Consider the following 21861-nt stretch of genomic DNA (forward strand, 5'->3'; position numbering starts at 1 on the left):
CAAACTCTTGTCCCGTGTACCTAAAAAACATAATACTTTTCCTTTTTAATTATAAAACAGATACCTTACGGATCTACTCCGCATTGAGTATATAATTTGTTCACTCCCTTTTTCTCTTTTTACCGGCTCAACCTGTCATGACTCTGTCTCCTCTCTACTTTCAGTTACAAGTATAAAACCACTTCTCCACTTCCTCAATTATCCGTTCACTTCTTATTTCCCCTTTCAACTTCTCTCAATTCCACAAAACAACCCTCTCCACTCTCCATCTCACTACATAAATTCAAATAAAAATGATATTCGGCGGTGGAAGTATCAACAATAACCCAAACCGGAAAGAGGTGGACCGGATAAAAGGCCCATGGAGCCAAGAAGAGGATACGGCTTTAACCCAATTAGTTCAAAAACACGGTCCAAGAAATTGGACCTTGATCAGTAAATCCATACCCGGTCGATCCGGTAAATCGTGCCGGTTACGTTGGTGTAACCAGCTCTCTCCCGTTGTTCAACACCGGGCTTTCACTTCTGAGGAGGATGAAACTATTATCCGGGCCCACGCCCGATTCGGTAACAAATGGGCCACCATTGCTAGGCTCCTAAACGGTCGGACCGATAACGCGATTAAAAACCATTGGAATTCTACTCTCAAACGAAAATTCTCAGTCACTAGCGATACCGATAATGATAATAACAACAATGATATTGATCGCCGGCCGATGAAGCGATCAATGAGTCCATCCGGTTCGGAGAATAGCGATGCAAGTCCGGTTTGTGTTGAACCGGTGGTGGTGGCGGCTCCGGCGACGGATTTATGTCTGTCGTTACCTGGGTCGGATTCTTCGGAGGGAGGATCGGTGACTAACTCGCCGGTTGAGGAGACGCCGGTGGCGGTTGTGAAGGAGGTGGCGATGCCGGTAGCGGCGGCGTATAGTGAGGAGTTTAAGAGGGTTATGCAAGAGATGATAAGGAAAGAGGTGAGAAGTTATATGGCGGGATTAGAGCTTAATTGTAATTATAATAGCAATGGGAGTTATGGTGGTGGGTATTGTTCACAAGCGGTGATGAAGAACAGAGCGTAAAGAAGGAAACCCCTTTCGCTCAAGTGTAAGGAGATTCTGAGAGGGTGGTATCGAGACTCGTTATGACTTCGTCTCATCTCTTTTTTCTTTGGATATTAGCTCAAGTAGTTCAAAGCGGGAAATAAACTTTTTGTCGCTTTCTTAGAAGTTGTCAAGTTTTAGTGTATAGATGAATGTGGTGGAAGCTGGAACGAACCAATGCATTAGTTTCAATGTTAGATGATGATGATGAACAAATGAAAATAGCGCAATTTCTTGTTTAAGACAGTTTTAACCTAATGATCCTCACGTTAGATTAAAATAGGTGACAATCAAAGAAGGTTATGAATGGTCTTTAACTCTCTCAATTTAAACGATTTTAAGCAATACAAACTGGAAATTGGACGGTGATGATCTAAACAAACTTGCCAAGACATATCGATCATAGTTTAAACTTGAACAGAATCGAACTTTAAAAAGCAAAAAGGTTTATGTTTTTTTAGTTTAATAATAATGTCCAATTGTTGTCTTGTTGACTAGCGATTAAATTAAGTGTGACAGCTAAAAAGATGAGCAAACTTTAATGATGATGCGAAATGGAGTACTAGTAAGAAATTTATCGGAAATTGAGAAACGAAGATAAAACAAAAGGAAAGAAAAGGGGAAAGACGGAAAGCAAGGCAAATTGGTTAGGGAAAGCGACAGAAACCTGTTTTATTGGTGATTAACAACTGGATTTTGAATGCTTTTATGATCGAACATTCATGATTGATTGCACCCTTCCTTTTCGGATTGGTTTGAAACTTGAATTCTGTCCACTATCGTCCAAACTACATTATGTGACTGACTTACATCCTACGAGTAGTGTTGATTTCACATCCTAAAATTAATTGATGAAACTAAAAACTCCGTCCACTATCGACTATCGTCCACATCTAAATATTACTCATGCCATTTTATTACTAATCCTTGACAAGTTCACGCGGGCCATGGCCCATTTGGCCTGCGCTAAGCTTCGTCTTTGCTTAACCTGCCTGCTAAAGGTCGTCGACAAATTACTAAATATCGTCGACAATTTTAATGAACTTCCAATTTTGCCCCTCCCTCACACTCCCCCTTATATTTTCCTTTTTATTCAATAACAACCTTTAAAATTCGAAAATTTGAAAACAAAAAAAACCCGACTCAAATTTCAACAAAAAAACGTATCGACCGCATAATTTCCGTCACGAATTCAAACATTCAACAAGGTATGTGATTACTATTAAAAATTTTTTTGTAGTATTTTGTTAAGGTTGTAATTTTGTGACGGAATTAGGATAGATGCCAAATTAGTGACGGAATTAGGATAGGTGCTACGATTTCAATCGGATTTAGTCGTGTTACGCGAAAATCAAACGGAATTATCGTAATCGAAAAAAAAAAAAAAAAAAAAAAAAAAGGAAACGTGGCAAAATTGGGGACGAGAGAGTTCTTCGTCAAGACCAGGCCCGCACGAAGGATTCTCCAAATGTCTGTCATGGGCTTTGGACGAAATTTTCTTTCGTCTGGGCTTGGTGATGGACGAAGAATCCCCACGCCGGCCCAATTTTTTTTTTTTTTTTTTTTTTTTTTGTTTTAGAAATTGTCGATACTTTTTTTTTTTTTTTTTTTTTTTTTAAAAAATAAATTTTGTTCCGTCTTATTTTGTTATCGTTATAAAGTAATAAATTATTAATAATAATTGTCGTTCGTGGCGAAGTCGTTGTAAATATATATTTTTTCCGTCTCGTTTTGTCGATGTAAAATATAAATTAATTATCACTAATAAACTTCTTTTGGGGATATTTTGTTTTTTTATTTATTTTTTAATTTACATAAACTTATATTTATAAATTCTTTGTTTTATTAATTTAAGTAATCAAGTTGTTGTAAATATAATTTTGTTGCGTCTCGTTTAGTTTACGTAAAATATTAATTAATTATTATTAATAAACCCCGTTCCGGGTTAATTTTTTTTTTTCTTTAAATTTTAATTTACTTAAACTTATTTTTTGGAATAGATGGCCGGTGGAGGAAATGACCGTCACGTTCGAGCTCGAAAGGGGCTCCAGTTTGAGTCTGAGGTTGGAGATGGTAGTACCGATTCGTGGACTGATGAGCGGGTGGAGGAGGAGCTGGTTCGGTCTGGTGATGTGATAGGTGAGGAGGAGGCGGGTATTGAGCGAGTGCGTAGGGTGCCACGTAGACGGAATGAGGAGGGGCGTTTCGAGCGGAGGTCGGATGGTAGTTCTAGTAGTGTGGTGGCTCCGAAGAAGAAGTCGGGTAAGGATGTCTCTTGGTTGATCGATCATCGTGTTCCTGGTGGTCCTGACTTTCCCCACGTGATTCCTAGCTTCGGGGGCCACATTGCCAACACCATATGGGCGACTCCTAATGAGGTTGGTCGACCAGTTTTGACGGGTTACCACCGGTTTGGTAAGACGGGGTTGTTGAGTTGTTGGCGACTCCCTCCGGGCGTTAAGACTATTTATGACGGTACTGGTCTTTCTCACCTATTAGATTCCATGGCCGAGAATTATAACATGCCCCTTATTTCTGCTTTTGTTGAGAGATGGCAACCCGACACCAACGGTTTTTCGCATGCCTTTTGGGGAGATGTCCATACTCCTTCACGATGTTGCGCAGATCTTAGGCATTCGAGTTCTTTGTAAGCTGTTGTAAGGTGGAGAGTAATGACGGGACGTTGGCGGATCCCCTTATGTATGTATGTGGCTTCTTTGGGATTTCATCGAGAGCGATTGAGGTTGCCGTTAAACTCTACTAAGAAGGTCCCTATTTACAAGAGTGGGGGTATATTGGTAGATGCAGTTTGTGAAACGGCGAGAGCTAATTGTGATGTTGTTTTTGCTCAGGGGTTTTTGGCTGTGGTGTTGGGGTCGACACTTTTTGTCGACAAATCAGGTGATAGGATACGTCCTCAGTTGTTTCCTTTAGTGTATGATACTGATGGTGTACACGACTACGCTTGGGGAGCGGTGTACTTGCCTTCATGTACCGACGGTTGGGGGTGGCTTCACGTCTTTGGTGTGAAGACTATTGGTGGTTGCTTGACCTTGTTGCAATCGTGGATCTATGAGTATTTTCCTATGTTCGGACCCGGTCCACCTTCGGCAATTGACCCCCTACTCGGCCTCGGTCGTGTTCTTGGAGATCCGTTGGTCCTTTCGCTCAAAATGCGGAGAAATTGTTGGAGTATCGGAGGTTGTTAGATGGGCTTACTTGTGCTTCCATTAGGTGGGATCCGTACGGGCCGCGTCAGGAGGAGTATTATCCTCGTACTTTGTATACCGGTTGTATTCGTTTCATGGACATAGCGGAGCCGTACCGGCTGATCGGTGTTTGACGGTTTGGGTATGTGCGAGATCATACCCAATCCCATTATGAGATTGACGGCGCATCGTCCGCCGGGGATAGGGTACGAGGTTAGTGTTGGGGTTGGGGAGACTGATCATCTTTGGGATTCTTTGGCGGGATCACGTGGTTCGACTTTCTCGTAAATCGAGACCGTTAGCTTCCGGGTGAGACGGAGCGAGTATGAGGCTTGGTTTAATGGGAATTCTCACCCGTTCATCATTGATCCCGACCACCATGATGCCCCCCCGCCACATGAGGATTTTGATATTCCTGCTGAGGTAATAATATTACTTACAGTTGTTGTAATAATCGATATAATTTTCTTACTGTTCCTCGATAATGTTTATAATGTTTTAGTTGTTCTTGTCAATTTGCAGACTGCACGTGCTGTAATGTTTCAGTTTTACGAGGCCAAAAAAATTAAGGATGACAAGAAACAGCTTGCCTTCCTCCGCCAGATGATGAAGAACGTCGGCCCATTGATTGAGAGGGCTGGGGATATCATACGTCAGCGAGGACCTCGTCAAACACCCGGTGATGTTGTTCAGCGTAGATCAGATGGTGTGTACACTGATAGCGACCAAGAGGATGATAAGTAGTCGGGAGACTAGTTTGTGTTTGTTTTCATTTATGTTGTACGGTTTTGAAGACATTTTTTATGTTGGATGATTATGTTAGTTGACTATTTGAACGTTGTTTATTTCAAAAAACATGACGGTTTTAAATTCTGAAATTTCTTAAATTTCTTGAATACATAACAACTGATGCAAATTCATACATTTCTGGAAATAGTAACTACTTCATGACAATGGCCAACATAATGAAAACAAACAAATACAAGATACACTTGAAATAAAACTTCATCATCCTTGTCATTTCCGAAATCTCCTTTTTTATACCTATCACTTGCTCTTTCATGACATTTCCACTTGATGCATCATCACCTTCATCTTGACATGCTATATTCAACTTTTTTGTTATTGTTAAATGATCTTCAGTCAACCACGACACAAAACGATTGCAAGGTACGCACTTAAAAAATGCTTTCTTCGGATTAGTAGCTGTCCCGGAAATCATGATGATAGCGTTTCTTTGACAACGATTGCAAATTTGATTCTTAAAATCAAGGCCTTGAATTGGTCGGGTTCCCCACATTGAGGATGATGTTGACATAAGTAAAGATTTGAAGAAGAAAATGGAAGATGATGAAGATGATTGGAAAATAGAAAAGGTTGAAGATGAGTGCAAAATTACAACATTATGTAGATGTTTATATAGGGAAAAATGTGACCGTTATAATTCAAAATAGCCGTTATAATTCAAAAATAGCCGTTATAATTCAAATTTTACCGTTATAATTCAAATTTTACCGTTATAATTCAAAAATAGCCGTTATAATTCAAATTTTACCGTTATAATTCAAAATAACCGTTACAATTCAAAAACAGCCGTTATAATTCAAATTTTACCGTTATAATTCAAAATAACCGTTACAATTCAAAAACAGCCGTTATAATTCAAATTTAACCGTTATAATTCAAATTTAACCGTTATAATTAATAGGTTATAAATAGGCCATTCTATGTCAATTTCAATCACAACATCCAAATCATCTTCACTCACTACAATACTAATTATTAACTCACAACATCCAATTCCAAAATGGTTCTCACAAATGCTCAAAAAACCAGAGTTTATCAAATAAGAATCGATTTAATTGTTCAAAATTTACCAATTCTAATTGAGCGTCTTGAATCAGTGGTTCCCAGTGACACTGTATGGCACATGCTTGAAGAATCTCCAATTGGGACCCTTTGTATAATTTTACAAGGAAACCCGGATCATGTTCTAACTCCAGCAGTTAGAGATGAGGTTGTTTCTGATGAAGTACTAAACGAGAAGATGTGGGAGTTTCGTAGGTTGAAAAGTGATATCTTTACATATTTTGAGCGCATTCTCACCGTGATCGATTACCCAAGACTATCGGACTTATGTCTTTGGTAGAGTCTTAGGGCAAGGAATTCTTTATCTCTACTTGAATGATTTGTTGACTCAATATATGTCTACCCAACCTGAAGAAATTGAGATTCAAGATCATGAAGAAGACAAGGAATCGTCATCTTCATCATCGGAAGATAATTAAGTTCGGGGTTTGGGGTTTGGGGTTTAGGGTTTGGGATTTGGGGTTTGGGGTTTAGGGTTTAGGGTTAGCTATTTAGGGTTTGGTATTTAGGGTATGGTATGTTTTAATTATGTTTTTATTGGTTTATGTTTTAATTATGTCAAAACGCGTTTTAAGTAATGTTTTAATTAAAATATGTCAAATTGTGTTTTAAGGATTGTTTTAATTAAATTACGTTTTAAGTCATTTAATCGGATGCAGAAGATAATAAACTACAATAATCGGATATCAAGGTATAAGTTACGTGCTTAGCCCAACTATCCTGATCCGTGATATCAAGTGCTTTCGTCTCCACGTTAGAATATATATGCCAAAGACATAGCAAGTGAGACGAATCGGGAAAAACAATGGGGATCGCGTTCAACAAACCTCCCTCGCAATCAGTAACAATAGCAATAGGTTGAACGGCATCATTGAGCAGGGCCTTCAGTTTCCGTAGTACCCACATATATTTCTCCTCGGACTCATGCGTCACAAGAGCATACGCGATGACAAAGCTCTTCCCGACGGGTGTGACTCCAACCATCTCAACAAGCGGAAGACGGTATTCATTTGTCTTGTACGTGGAATCGATCTGTACCACATAATAGTATGATCGAAACATCTTAACGGCTTCCGGATGAGCCATGAACACGTGGGTTAGCTCATCGGTCTCGATCGTGACCCAATAATGAACGTACTTATCTTTGAACCGCAAGTGCTAACATCTGTTGTGCCGGGTTTCTCCCATCTCTTTCCTCGGCCCTTACTTTCTGAGAACGATTGTAGATTTGTCGCCGATTAGGTCTTGACTTTTCCGGATTCCGCTGATGCAAACCCGCACTAATAATTGCCGGCCTAACGTGAGCTCTAACTTGGGCATCGATAAAAGCCAACTCCTCGTCATCAAGCTTTGCAAAGTATCTGTCGCCGTCACAATACAACGTTAAACCATGATTATGAAACCCGGATCTCATCACAAGCCGCCACTTATTCTCTTCTAATTCAACAACTTTCATTGAAAATTTGCAATTGCACCACGCGGTAGTGTGTTACCCCTCATTAAAGAATCGGCATCCTTATTTACGGGACCTTTTCCACCCATCCGACAAACAAAATAACGTTGTCTCAAATTCGTGTTACGACCAACTTTCTTGTTGCTTGCTTTTTTTATACCAAACCCGAGTCGGAGCCCGATCTCATATGCCCAATTAAACGCTTCAGTACTAGATGCAAAAAATCTGGTTGTCGTAAAATGATCTGAGTAATCAACACCGTCTCCATCGTTAATCACATGCGCACGCATTTCAACAAGTTAGTTATTAATTCAATTATTTGCTACGGGACTAGTCGAAGTAAATATAAAATAATATAAAATTAATAAAAACACGGTAATAAGTTATTTTTTACAAAACGAGTCGGAAATGTTAAAGATAAAAATTTCATATAAAGACGGTAATTAATTAATTCAATTGTTTTATAATACAAAAACGGCATTTAATTATTTTGTACACAACGAGTCGGAAATAACGGAAATTAATTATAATTATTTGAATTGTCAGAAACTATAAAAAATAAAAATTTTTAATACAAAGACGGAAATTAATTATTTTATACAAAACGAGTCGGAAACAAAAAAAAAAAAAAAAAAAAAAAAAAAAAAAAAAGTAACGAGAAACTCTAAAACAAAAAAAAAAAAAAAAACAAACAACAATGGGCCGACGAAGAATTCCTTCGTCCAACACAAGCCCAGCACGAAGGAATCCTTCGTCCAAACCCAACATGAGACGCAGCCCCCGCTTGCCCGGGATGGCCTGGGACGAAGAACCCCACGTCTCGGCCAGCCCGTGTTCTTTCTTTTTTTTTTTTTTTTTTTTTTTTCAATTGCTTTTTCATATAAATCCGTCACAAATTCTATCATAATTCCGTCTACATTCATGGCATCTATCCTAATTCGGGATTCAAACGATAATAAAACATAAATTTTTAACAAAACTAAATCGTAAACTAACCTCGTTACTATCTTCATTGTTGAAATCGTTGTTAAAATCGTTCCCGTTCATGTTGTTAATTACAAAACCCGACTTTTTTTTTTTTGTTTGAAATATTTTTTGTGAGACGGTGACTTGTGTTTTAGTGAGACGGTAATTTCATTTCTGTTTTGAGACGGAAATTGCATTTTGGTGAGACCAATATGGAGTCATGATATGGAGGGCAAACTTGGAATTTTACGTTAATTGTCGACGATATTTAGTAATTTGTCGACGATGTATAGCAGGACCCTTGCTTAAACGCTCATTGACTCGCTACCTTTTTACGCGTTTTCGGGTTGGCCTGGCTGAAGGAGAGGGATTATGGGTGTTTGGTTTAAATAATAAAAGTATGTAATATGAGTTTGGAATTAGTCAAACTCATACCAAGTCTTTGTTTGAGATTTATAAAAGTTTAATATCCATACCTCAAACCCATGAGATATGGGTTTCTCATACTCAGGGAGGGGGTGACGGGTGGGTATGAGATTGATACCCATGGATGTCAAATTATAATGAGTAAAACACGTGAAAAAAAAATTATGGCATATTGTAAATCAATTTTTTATATACTTATATGAGCAAAAAAATTATTTGCATGATTTATAATATCAAAATTTTTTATTTTACATATTTCAACTTTTACCGAGTTTCAAGATGTAGACGGGTAAAATAATAATTTTATTTTCGGAAAATTCACGTGATACCCTCGAACTTTGTCATTTTGCACGTGGTATCCAACTTTTTAAGTTTGTGTACATGATACCCTTTAGGTTTGATTTTCATGCACTACATGCCCTTTTTGTCGCTATAAAAAAACTCAATTGCGCATATATCATAGACCAAAATTCAGAATTGGCCAAATTTTTTCCCCAAAATGATTTTCTCGTCATAACATACGATTTGAGAAAAAAAATTGTCGACTGACATTTTATAGGGTTTTTTTTAACGAAAATCTCAAATCAACCATATCTTCGATCTTAAATTTCCGATTGACCATTTTTATTTTATCAATTTATAGATCTCAAAGAGGTAATCAATTTGAAAAAAAAATAGTCTATTCCGATTTCTGGTCTATGATTTATGCTCAATTAAAAATTTTAAGAACGATAGAAATGGCATATTGTACTTGAAAATCAAATCGCAAGAATATTTTGTACACAAACTTAAAAAGTTGGATACCACGTGCAAAATGACAAAGTTCAAGGGTACCGCGTGAATTTTCCGTTTTATTTTTGCATGAAAAGTAACTCCCACTATTTTACATATTTTTGCATGAAAAGTAACCCCACTATCATCTACTTTTCATGCAAAAATAAAATTATTTGACCCGTCTACATCTTTAGACGGATATAAATTTTTTATTTTACATATTTCAACTTTAACCTCATACCATTCAGGTATGATTCCTGATTCCAAACTCATGCCCATGCGCGAAACAAACTCCCCCTTATTGATTAGGCAATAAATTCACAAACAGAGTTATGTTCAACTTTGACAAACATAAAAAACCTTGGTGAGTTTGTAATGTCAATATGAAGATGACAACCAAATCAACAGTTCATAGTCACGGCGCTTGAAGTCTTGATGTCAACTCTTCAACCCCCAACAATAACAATAACACAATTCCTTGATATTTCCACTTGTTGTATCGAATTTTTACGTTTGATTAAAACATTGCTCAGCTGAATATAAATGTATTAGCATAAAATGAGACAGAGAGTAATTGAGAAATCATTGATACACGATTGCAACTGCGTATTTCCGTCGAATTTAGCGTGGTCATCTATTAAGTTGCCATGAGCAATTTCTCAGATTTTTGTTGTAGCCTGTTGTTTAACATTTGCGTATTGAGTATTTGCCTTCTAGGATTGAATCATTACTTTTCGACTGTAACATTAATGAAATTCGTACATAGGCTTTTTTCAAATTATTTAGGACCGAACTTAATTTAGTCTCGAGCGAGGAAAGTTATTGTTCCTTTCACAGTTTCACCAAACTTACCTACAAACTCCTCCCTCCACATATTAATAACTCTCTCATTATCTTGAAAGAGCTATAACAATGGAAGACCTCTGGTTGTACTCTTTTATTTTTACATTAATTTTCGCAACGTTGATCTTCAAAACATTAGTTCAGAAAAACAGGAAATCCAATCAAAACCTTCCTCCAAGTCCACCATCTCTTCCATTGATAGGACATCTAGCGACTATGTGGCGGTGCTGAGCTGGATTGATTATGGTGGTTATGAGAGACGGATTAAAAGACTTGCAAAAAAGGCAGACGGTTTCTTCCAAGGTTTGATTGATGAACATAGAAGAGGGTCTCCGAAAGTAGAAGGTGAAGAAGAAACTGTGATTAATCGTCTACTGTCTTTGCAGGATTCAGAGCCTGAGTATTACACTGATGAGATGATTAAAGGGCTTATAATGGTGAGTTTATTTCGCTTCTTATCTTATGTCAGATACTCAGATGTAGAATTTGTTTGAAACATGGATCAAATGTTAAAATAAATCATGTTCAAGTTGGGAAATTCAGTAGTCTGCAAGACGATGAGATTCAAAAGATCACCAGTTGTTCCTGTGATATACCTTAGTCTATCAGTAGATCACCAATATCGACAATAACAATAATAATACTGTCCCAGCATTAGTGACGGAGCGAGGATTTACTAATAGAGTAACTAGAAAAAAAAATCAAAAAATTTAGCTAAAAAAAATTCACTGTTCAGGGGAGGCGAACGCTCTTCCCCACAGATCCACCACTGCTGGCCAGTATCATAGGTTCCACCAATGGCAACATAGAACGGGTCAAACACGAGAAACCTTATTCTTGTCCGACCAATTCATGAATGCTATTTCAGAATAATCCATGGCGTGCATTCTGTTGAGAATTGCATCAAATGATACATGGTTCACAATAATGAGATAAGCAGTAGTACCTTTAGCCTCTATATTTCATTGTAATCAGTCTTTATTCCAAAAAAATTTAAAGTTTTAAACTGTAGGCCATTAGGATTCATAAACAAGGCTTAAAACCCGCCTACATCAATATTGCCCTTCTCGCTTCTTTGGGTACACAAAAAGAAGATTATTCTCAAATTTTTTATCAACACTTTGCATGCAGGTTTTCATAATTGCTGGAACTGATACATCTTCAGTAACACTAGAGTGGGCAATGTCACTGCTTCTCAATCATCCTAATGTTTTAGACAAGGCTAAACTTGAAATCGACTTTCAAGTTGGAGAAGATCATTTAGTTGATGAAATGGATCTTCCTAAACTACAATTCCTTCAAAATATAGTCTCCGAGACTTTAAGGATGTTCCCTGCTGCCCCGCTTCTGCTACCTCACATGTCATCCCAGGAATGTACCATAGGCGGGTTCAATGTACCACGTGGCACCATGTTACTGGCTAACGTATGGGCCGTTCAAAGGGACCCTAACCTGTGGAATGAGCCTGAAGAGTTTAAGCCAGAACGTTTCGACAGTTCAGACCCTGATCAGTACAAATTGCAATTACTGCCCTTTGGGTTAGGAAGACGAAGTTGTCCTGGAGCCAGCTTGGGCACCCGAATGGTCGCGTTGGCTTTAGGGTCACTGATTCAATGCTTTGAGTGGAAGAGAATGAGTGATAAAGAAGTGGATATGACAGAAGGAGAAGGGCTTAACATGCCCAAAGCACAGCCTCTTGAGGCCATGTGTAAGGCGCGATCAAACACCACCAAAATCCTTCAATTTGCTTGAGTTAAGTTATTGTATATAATTCTGAAAATATACTCCGTGTTGAATTGAACAATACTTATTCTCGAGCTCTATCGAATTATGTTCAGACTCGAAGCATGACTATATGTCAGCTTATATTAAAAGCAGGGTATGAGTGGAGAATGTTCGTCTATATCTTACATTAAAAGGATTTTAATCTGAAAGTCGACAAAAAGAAAGCCGCTGATGGTAGATGTTCTGTTTGGACAATTCCTGAGCAGAGTTGTTGCAGTATCTACATAATCGTACCTTATATTTTCAATAAGAAGACGAAGATGCTGTTTCCAGAGCGGTTTATGATTATTCTAGGCACATACTGAGTTGAGACAAACAAGAAGGGTAGCATACTAGCATGCCACTGTTGGTTCCCTGAATCCTCATGCATAACAACCTGCAACTACACTCTAGGATATTCAAAACAAGAAGCGAGCAATGGCAGTTATATTGTTTGTATATATGCTTACTGCTAGTGACCGATACTTTACATTATCGTAAAATGTATGAAGTGTCTTGAAGAAAACAAAGTTTGTGCTGATATCCTCAATTCCTCATCATTTAATCTCATCATAAGCTTCCCAATATGATACTTGTTCTCGAGCTCTGTCGAATTTAGTTGGGTGTCAAGGCATGACTATATGTTGGCTTACTTCCTAATACAAACAGGCAATACCCAGTCAATGAGTTGTTGCTTTGATGGATGGATATTGAAGATCTAACTATAAAAAAAATTAACTCCAATCTTCCAATTATTGTATTTTCCATTTAAAAACTCATTTCCCTAATCAGAGCACGTTAGAGAAACCGATTTTTTTTATTATGTGGTGGTACTTTACAAGACCAAGCAAGAAGATTAGAATGTCCTCCCTCCGTTCCGGTCAATTGTTGTCCTTTAGTTGTGGTACAAAGACCAAGGAAAGAGGAGGGAGTCAATTGTTAGATGACAAGTTAACCAAATTGATTGTGAATGACAAATTGCTCATCAAATGCATTACTAAAATAGAAAGGACAACAATTAACTGAGATCCCAAAATAGAATAGGACAACAAAATGAACGGGACCGAGCGAGTATTTAATAATGAGTATCACAGTTCATAGTTCATAGTTCATAGTTCATACTTTGAAGATCAAAGTTTAAACCATTAAAATCCTTACTAAAATCTTGTAAGTAACATTATAATGGAAGAGCTGTGGCTGTATTCTTTTATTTTTACCTTAATTTTGGCAACGTTGACCTTCAAAACATTAGTTCAGAAAAACAGGAAATCTAATAAAAACTTGCCTCCAAGTCCACCTTCTCTTCCATTCATAGGGCATCTACATCTCATGAAAAAACCAGCTCATAGACATCTGCAAAAACTATCAGAAAAATATGGTCCTGTGTTTTATCTCAAATTCGGTGTTCGACCAGTCGTAATTGTATCCTCCACTTCAGCCATTGAAGAATGTTTCATCAAAAACGATGTGGTTTTCGCAAATCGTCCTCTATTGTTAATGGGCAAATACCTTGGATACAACTACAATACTATTATTACTGCTCCTTATGGAGAGCATTGGCGAAACCTTCGTAGGATAAGTTACCTTGATATGCTGTCGCAAACACGATTGAGCATTTCTTCAGGGATCAGAAAGGATGAAACCATAGAAATGGTCAGACATCTGCACGACATTTCGAGCAAAGATTATGCGAAAATGGAGCTTAAAACTGTATTTAAGAATTTAATGTTTAATATTATCTTGAGAATGTTAGCTGGGAAAAGATACTTTGGTGAAACTGCGGAATATTCTCACGACGCAGTTCAGTTTACTGAAATAATTACAGAGGTTATGGAGTTTGCTGGAACTGCCCGCCCTGGCGACTACGTGGCTGTGCTGAGCTGGATTGATTATGGTGGTTATGAGAGACGGATTAAAAGACTTGCGAAAAAGACAGACAGTTTCTTCCAAAGTTTGATTGATGAACATAGAAGAGGGTCTCTGAAAGTAGAAGGTGAAGAAGAAACTGTGATTGCTCGTCTACTGTCTTTGCAGGAATCAGAGCCTGACTATTACACAGACGAGACGATTAAAGGACTTATATTGGTTAGTTTTTCCGCATCTTAGCTTATGTCAGATGTAGATTTTTTTTGAAACATGGATCAAATGTGAAAATAAATCATGTTCAAGTTGGGAAATTCAGTAGTCAAGATTTACTAATAGAGTAAGGTATACAAGAAAAAACCCGAAAATTTTAGCTAAAAAACAAAAACTCCTTGTTCAGAGGAGTCGAGCACTCGAGCGCTCCTCCCCCCAGATCCACCACTGCTGGCCAGCATCATAGGTTCCACCAATGGCAACATAGAACGGGTCAAACACGAGCAACCTTATTTCGGAATAATCCATCATGTGAAGAATTCTGTTCAGAATTGCATCAAATGAAACATGTCAGTCTTTTTCCCAAACAAATTTCAAATTTTTGAACTGTAAGCCACCAGGATTCATAAACAAGATTCAAAACCCGCCTACATCAATACTGCCCTTCTGGTTTCCTTTGACACACTAAAAACCAGAATACATTCTAAATTTTTTTATTAACACTTTGCATGCAGGTTTTCATAGTTGCTGGAACCGACACATCTTCAGTAACACTAGAGTGGGCAATGTCACTGCTTCTCAATCATCCTAATGTTTTAGACAAGGCTAAACTTGAAATCGACTTTCAAGTTGGAGAAGATCATTTACTTGATGAAATAGATCTTCCTAAACTACAATTCCTTCAAAATATAATCTCGGAGACTTTAAGGATGTTCCCTGCTGCCCCACTTCTGCTACCTCACATGTCATCCCAGGAATGTACCATAGGCGGGTTCAATGTACCACGTGGCACCATGTTACTGGCTAATGCATGGGCCGTTCACAGGGACCCTAACGTTTGGAACGAACCTGAAGAGTTTAAGCCAGAACGTTTCGACAGTTCAGACCCTGATCAGTACAAATTGCAATTACTGCCCTTTGGGTTAGGAAGACGAAGTTGTCCTGGAGCCAGCTTGGGCACCCGAATGGTCGGGTTGGCTTTAGGGTCACTGATTCAGTGCTTTGAGTGGAAGAGAATCAGTGATAAAGAAGTGGATATGACAGAAGGTTTAGGGCTTAATATGCCCAAAGCACAGCCTCTTGAGGCCATGTGTAAGGCGCGATCATACACCACCAAAATCCTTCAATTTGCTTGAGCTAAGTTATTTGTACAGAATTTGGAAATTTGTATTTCATGTTAGCTTATTTTCTAATATAAACAGCCAAGTCAATGACTTCTCGCTGTAGCGGCGGTATAATGAAGAATGACAGTAGTTTATTCTTGGCAGCTAGTTAGAAGAATCATTTTCTATTATTTGGTGCTGTTTTACAAGACCAAGCCAGTGGATATATATGATAAAATATCAGATAGATGACCATAACAAGTAAACAAATTCCAATACATACTTCAAAGTTTGAATCTTGAACCATTAATAACAATGGAAGAGCTCTGGCTGTATTCTCTAGTTTTTACCTTATTTTTCGCAACGTTGACCTACAAAAAATTGATTCAGAAATCCAATCAAAACTTACCTCCAAGTCCACCATCTCTTCCATTGATAGGCCATCTACATCTTCTGAAAGAACCAGTTCACAGAAGCCTGCAAAAACTATCAGAGAAATATGGTCCTGTGTATTACCTCAAATTTGGTGGTAGGCCGGTAGTAGTTATATCCTCCAGTTCAGCAATTGAAGAATGTTTCACCAAAAACGATATCATTTTCGCTAATCGCCCTCGTTTGTTGATGGGGAAGTACCTTGCATATAATTTCAATACAGTTCTTACTGCTCCTTATGGGGAGCACTGGCGAAACCTTCGTAAGATAAGTTCACTCGAAATGCTGTCTCAGACCCGATTGAGCATTTCTTCTGGGATTAGAAAGGATGAAGTTAAAGAAATGGTTAGACATCTCCACGACCTCTCGAGCAAAGAATATGTGAAAGTGGAGCTTAAAACTGTGTTTAAGAATTTGATGTTTAACATTATAATGAGAATGTTAACTGGGAAAAGATACTTTGGTGATACTGCTGAATATTCTGAAGAGGCAGCTGAATTTACTGATATAATTACAGAGGTTTTAGAGTTTGCTGGCGCCGCCCACCCTGGCGATTATGTGGCAGTGCTGAGCTGGATTGACTATGGTGGTTATGTGAAAAGAGTTAAAAGACTTGCAAAAAAGTCGGATGATTTCTTCCAACGCTTGATTGATGAACACAGAAGAGGGTCTCGGAAATCTGAAGGCGATGAAACTATGGTTGGTCGTTTGCTATCTTTGCAGGAATCAGAACCGCAGTATTACACTGACGAGACAATTAAAGGGCAAATATTGGTGAGTTTCTTGGCTTCTTATCTTTTGGATGTGTTTAGGCTGAATGAACATGTTGCCATCATTTTGTATGCAGGTTTTGTTAGCAGCTGGGACGGATACTACTGCAGTAACACTAGAGTGGGCAATGTCACTGCTTCTCAACCATCCTAATATTTTAGACAAGGCTAAATCTGAAATAGACAGTCAAATTGGAGGAAAATTAGTTGATGAATTGGATCTTCCTAAACTACAATACCTTCAAAATATAGTCTCTGAGGCGATGAGGATGTTCCCTGCTGTCCCACTTCTGCTACCTCACATGTCATCCCAGGAATGTACGATAGGCGGGTTCAATGTCCCATGTGGCACTATGTTGCTGACTAATGTATGGGCTGTTCACAGGGATCCTAACCTGTGGGATGAGGCTGAAAAGTTTAAGCCAGAACGTTTCGACAGTTCAGACCCTGATCAGTACAAATTGCAGTTACTGCCCTTTGGGTTAGGAAGAAGAAGTTGTCCTGGAGCCAGCTTGGGAACCCGAATGGCCGGGTTGGCTTTAGGGTCACTGATTCAATGCTTTGACTGGAAAAGGGTCAGTGAAAAAGAAGTGGATATGACAGAAGGAAAAGGGCTTAACATGCCTAAAGCACAGCCTCTGGAGGCAATGTGTAAGGCGCGGTCAAACACCAGCAAAATCCTTCAATTTGCTTGACCTAAGTTACTGTATATAATTTGGAAATACGTCAAATGAAAGTATCGGATAGGTCCCAGGTTTGACTCCCTAATTCCTCGTTTGAAGTGGCTTCCGAGCTTGTAAATAAGACTTTGAGCCTGCATAAATTCTATGATGTTGTCTATCTTATGTATATCATATATGAATATTATGATGCAATCTTAGTTCAATAATACTTCATTTTGATTGTGTTTCTTATCAACACGACACACTTTTCCCTACACGATGTCTCTTCGGCATTTCATCTTAGGTCAAAATATGAAATTTCCTCCTCAAAATAGCCTTATCCGAGACATGCAGCAATGACCATATCACTTACTGAGAGTCTGAGACTGTAACATGGGATGTAGTTGGCATATGTGTCGAACAAAGACTGATTTAATTTGTTTTCAGTTTTGATGATATGGAATAAAATCGTTGACGATCCTCAACAAGAGTTGAAGGCAGACCGAAAATAGAGCTATTTGGACAGTCATTATGCTGGTAACTGTGAGTGATAATACTCGAGTCTTCAAGACTTTCAAGTGGATGATCAATCCAGTGATATACTGATATATGACTTCCAAGTCTTCAACAGAATACAAAAATTAGGAAACAATGAAGTAATTAAACTACTAGTACCTTAACAATTTGGCACCAGTGTCATCGTCAGATGTACATTTCCAGTTGCTGCAACTCGCGAGCGTAAAATAATCCTTCACATTAAAAAAAATAAAAAAAAATAAAATCTCAAAAGAAAAAGAAAATCAGCTGATATGATAACTAGTTTAAGGCTATTACTCTCATAAAGCATATTCCAAATCCAATAGACATTTGACATTGGAGATCAGGGAGTCAAATCCCACTTAAAGTTGACTAGATAATCTCAACTCTTCTACTTTTCGTATTTCTGCTTCAGTTGTTCTTGTATAAGACCGTTGTATGCATACAATATGAGTATAAGTCACGTATGTTAAATATGGTGTAATACATAAAAGGTGTCTGTTGTTATCGATTATGGTTTCATTTTGAGTTATCTTGATTTCAGGTAAATGTCATTATCACAAGACGCCCCTAGTTTTCTCCCTACTCCCTCTGTTTTGCCTAATAAACAAATGACTTGATTACCCTTTATTCCTCATGACAGGCCATTTCTACCTACAATCTTAAATCTACCCATTTTCCGACTAGCACAAGCAAACCCCAACACATAATAGAGGAGAAGAACGGGAAAACGAGAAAGAAGATGACGGTAAACAAGCCAAGCAGGAGCGACGAAGTGTTAGACCAAGACCAGCAACTCCGAGTAGCTGATGAGGTCCGTGCTCACTTCGAGTCCATCACACCTAAGCGGCCTATCAAGCCCAATCGCAGTGAACCTGATCCCGATGCTGATGCCTTTCTCAGTACCCATCATCAGGCCCACTCCGAGACTATTCCTGAGCTTAACAGGCTGCACGACCTCAAGTCTCAATCTCAGGTTTTACTCCCTTCTTTCTCAACTAGTACTAGTATTTCCTTCATATACGGAGTACAGAACTCAGAGTCCGGGCTGTTGATTAGTAAGTTCAAAAGTTTAGACAGTTTTGCAGTCATATTTGATGAATTCTTATGTGAAATTTAGACAGTTTTATCCGTGGAAGGAGGGGTCCCCGTGCCAGAAGAGTTTGTAGAGACCGAGTATTACATGCATAAGGAAACTGTTGACAAACAACATCATACGGTATACTCCCCAACACTTGGTCTCCTGTAAGGCGGTTTTTCATTGTTGTTATGTAAAACGGACTCTGCCAATACAAAACATAATCCACAAATGTTAAAAAAAAAAAAAAACCTACTCCGTAGTTACTAAAAAGATCCGTTTTACTATATACTTGTGTAAGACTGGCTTACCAAGGTGCTTGTGCTTTGGTAAATGTTGCAGACAGGGACCGGGTTTATAAAGATGGGAAACGGAAATGAGAGGGGACAGAAGAATGAGCAACAAAGATCATCTAAATATGCAGGAACAAAAGGTGATTATAAGATTAAGAGTAACCCGGCAACAAATGATTGGACTCCTAGCTCTGAAGGTGATGATCAGGTATAGTATAAAAGCTACATGATTTTCGCAATCTAAGAAATCATTACTACTAATTAGTCTTTGATTAATGATTGAGCTATGATGTTTGGTTTTCCAGTATGTATATGTTTCGAACAAGCCAAGTCGCAGTGGTTAGAGGTTGGACTCCGGACTACTTTGATGGTGTCAGTTTCGGTATTTCAAGTGCAATTGTGTATGATTATGATAAGAAAAAATAATATGTTCTTATTCCTAATGGTACTAATAATTGCCTGACTATCCCGGTTGTCAACTCGGACTGTATTCATATATTTGTACAGTGTTTCATATTCCACAGAATTGAGAAATAACTACTCAGTAGGTTTCATTATATGCGTGCTGTTAGAAGATCCGTAAACAGGAACAATAACTCAAGAAAGAAGAATTACCCAAATGATATGATATTGTTAGAATATAAAATCGATTATGGGACTTCAACCAAAAGCTTATATCATAAACTCCGTGATATATCGACCATCATTGATTTGACGCAATTGGAATTTGCAAACGTTCCTAATACATTTATGTTGTGTGCATCTAGTCAAAATGTTTAATGAGTGGAGTCTCCTCATCGGTCCCAGCATCATCCTTATCGCGCCTTTTCACAACCATGGTGAACCATCAAAATCATTTGATATCGGAAAAAAATCACTAATGATTAACACAAGAAAACAAAGGGGTAGTGAAGAAAACAACCGAAATATGAAATTGGAATTGAATTATACAATTAAGCCAATTTCAATGTTTGGGAAACCTTGAAAATATAATTGGTCCAATTTCTATTTGATTTCTTTTCGATTCCAAATTAGTTGAGAGAGTGTTCCTCCCAAATTTTAACATAAAGCTTTTTTTTTTTTTTTTTTTCACAAATACTACGAAGTACTTCCTCCATTCAACTCCAAACTACCATATTGGTTTTTGCATACTATTCACAAATGAATCTTCAATTGCAATTTTCTCTCAATATATAAGTGAAAATATATTCTTGTGGGATCTTATTTGATTCGTCTTTACGAGTACATTAAAAATATGTAACTTTTATAATTTTTGCATATACGTAGCTAATGATATTTACCGCGCAAAACATGCGTTGGCAAACGTGAAAAGTGTACTATGGTAGTTTGGAATTGAATGGAGGAAGTATTATACAACATAACCAATTTTTTCGATCTTTTATAATTTTTGATTTATATTTTAATTTTTTAATGTCAAAAATTAAAATTTACTGTATTGGTTCTATAGAATAGAACCCAAGCTTTATAATGTGTGTTTACTTGAGCTTAAATATATAGATCTCGAGCTTTATTTGAAAGAATCCGAGCTTTATTATAAAAATATTAAGCTTTAAAAATTATAATGAAAACTTTTTAAAATACTAAAAAAACTTTAATCCGTTATTTTTAAATGTTTAATGTATGCATTTTTTATTAATTTTTTTTGCGATAATTTGTCAAACTTTTATCATAAACTCCGTTTACTCAATGTTAAATACAATTCCTTTAATAAATTTATTTGTTAGAAAACTCAAATTTTATGAATATTTTATGAACAATTTACAAAATTTAGGGTACCAATGATGCCTTTTAAAACAAAGGGCTACCACGTAGAAATCGAAATGTAGAAACTTTGTTTGCTCCCTTTTCAACATAATAATTGGACTTTTTGGCAAGCTTAATTGTTTTCTATTATCGGACTATGGTCACGTAAATCAACTTTATCACTGATGCAAAAAAAAATATACCTTGGTAATCCAACAATTTCAATGATGCCATAAACCACTAACAAATGTTGTCAAGATGATACTACTGCGTCTATTAGGTGTCATGTGCATCGCACGAGCTTTTCAACTATTAATATACAGAGTATAATTTTTACTACTCTTCGTCTCTTACCACTTAAGCTAAACTCTTGTTCTTTTTTATTTTCTACAATAGATACATGTTATTGTCGACAATTTTTAATGCCAGTAAAAGGTATTTTTTCTCAAAATTGAATCAAACAAATGATCTTAAAAAACTTCATGAAAATAACGATACGAGAATGACTTGAATTGTCATATTATGTTTTCACCTAAATTTTACAAGAGAAAATTTCTATTTGGCTTCTATTATAATCGAAACAATTTTAATTATCTTTTGTATTTACTTTTTGACGTTTTATTTACAAATTAGTCTTTTCTTTGGAAAAAAAAGTGGTCGATATTTATAATTTGTTTCTTTTTTCTAAAAAAATTTTAAAGAACAGAAGAACAAAAAGTTAAGATATTTTTTTGCATAAACT

General features: G+C 37.3%; 5 protein-coding genes and 1 long non-coding RNA gene across 8 annotated transcripts; 5 read left to right on the forward strand and 1 right to left on the reverse strand.

Moving 5' to 3' along the window:
• The first annotated feature begins 293 nt into the window (after positions 1 to 293).
• On the forward strand, positions 294 to 1079 carry LOC141641721 (transcription factor MYB73-like). The gene has a single exon (XM_074450373.1). It carries the CDS (start codon positions 294 to 296, stop codon positions 1077 to 1079), a length of 786 nt encoding a protein of 261 aa, XP_074306474.1.
• Positions 1080 to 10218: 9139 nt separating this feature from the next.
• LOC141643514 (cytochrome P450 81Q32-like) lies at positions 10219 to 12482 on the forward strand. The gene is made up of 2 exons (XM_074452699.1): positions 10219 to 11077; positions 11772 to 12482. The coding sequence occupies exons 1-2, from the start codon at positions 11057 to 11059 to the stop codon at positions 12390 to 12392; spliced, it is 642 nt and encodes a 213-aa protein (XP_074308800.1). The 5' UTR covers positions 10219 to 11056; the 3' UTR covers positions 12393 to 12482.
• A 969-nt stretch (positions 12483 to 13451) lies between these two features.
• Positions 13452 to 15939, forward strand: LOC141643512 (cytochrome P450 81Q32-like). The gene is made up of 2 exons (XM_074452698.1): positions 13452 to 14489; positions 14996 to 15939. The coding sequence occupies exons 1-2, from the start codon at positions 13587 to 13589 to the stop codon at positions 15614 to 15616; spliced, it is 1524 nt and encodes a 507-aa protein (XP_074308799.1). The 5' UTR covers positions 13452 to 13586; the 3' UTR covers positions 15617 to 15939.
• On the reverse strand, positions 14582 to 19446 carry LOC141643516 (uncharacterized). 3 transcript variants are annotated; one of them, XR_012543719.1, is made up of 3 exons: positions 19374 to 19446; positions 18123 to 18196; positions 14582 to 14802 (listed from the first exon to the last, which is right to left on the reverse strand). It is a non-coding gene; the product is annotated as an uncharacterized LOC141643516 (long non-coding RNA). The 3 variants fall into 3 exon arrangements; XR_012543720.1 differs by lacking the exon at positions 19374 to 19446 and adding an exon at positions 18282 to 18411; XR_012543718.1 differs by lacking the exon at positions 19374 to 19446 and having other exon boundaries at positions 18123 to 18411.
• On the forward strand, positions 15899 to 17673 carry LOC141626805 (cytochrome P450 81Q32-like). The gene is made up of 2 exons (XM_074440444.1): positions 15899 to 16789; positions 16863 to 17673. Exons 1-2 carry the CDS (start codon positions 15899 to 15901, stop codon positions 17478 to 17480), a joined length of 1509 nt encoding a protein of 502 aa, XP_074296545.1. The 3' UTR covers positions 17481 to 17673.
• Positions 18505 to 19912, forward strand: LOC141643515 (uncharacterized). Its single transcript, XM_074452700.1, has 4 exons — positions 18505 to 18960; positions 19105 to 19203; positions 19405 to 19563; positions 19661 to 19912. Exons 1-4 carry the CDS (start codon positions 18727 to 18729, stop codon positions 19697 to 19699), a joined length of 531 nt encoding a protein of 176 aa, XP_074308801.1. The 5' UTR covers positions 18505 to 18726; the 3' UTR covers positions 19700 to 19912.
• The last annotated feature ends 1949 nt before the right edge of the window (positions 19913 to 21861 follow it).

Source organism: Silene latifolia, chromosome 2 (genome assembly GCF_048544455.1).
Source record: "Silene latifolia isolate original U9 population chromosome 2, ASM4854445v1, whole genome shotgun sequence".
Taxonomy (NCBI): domain Eukaryota; kingdom Viridiplantae; phylum Streptophyta; class Magnoliopsida; order Caryophyllales; family Caryophyllaceae; genus Silene; species Silene latifolia.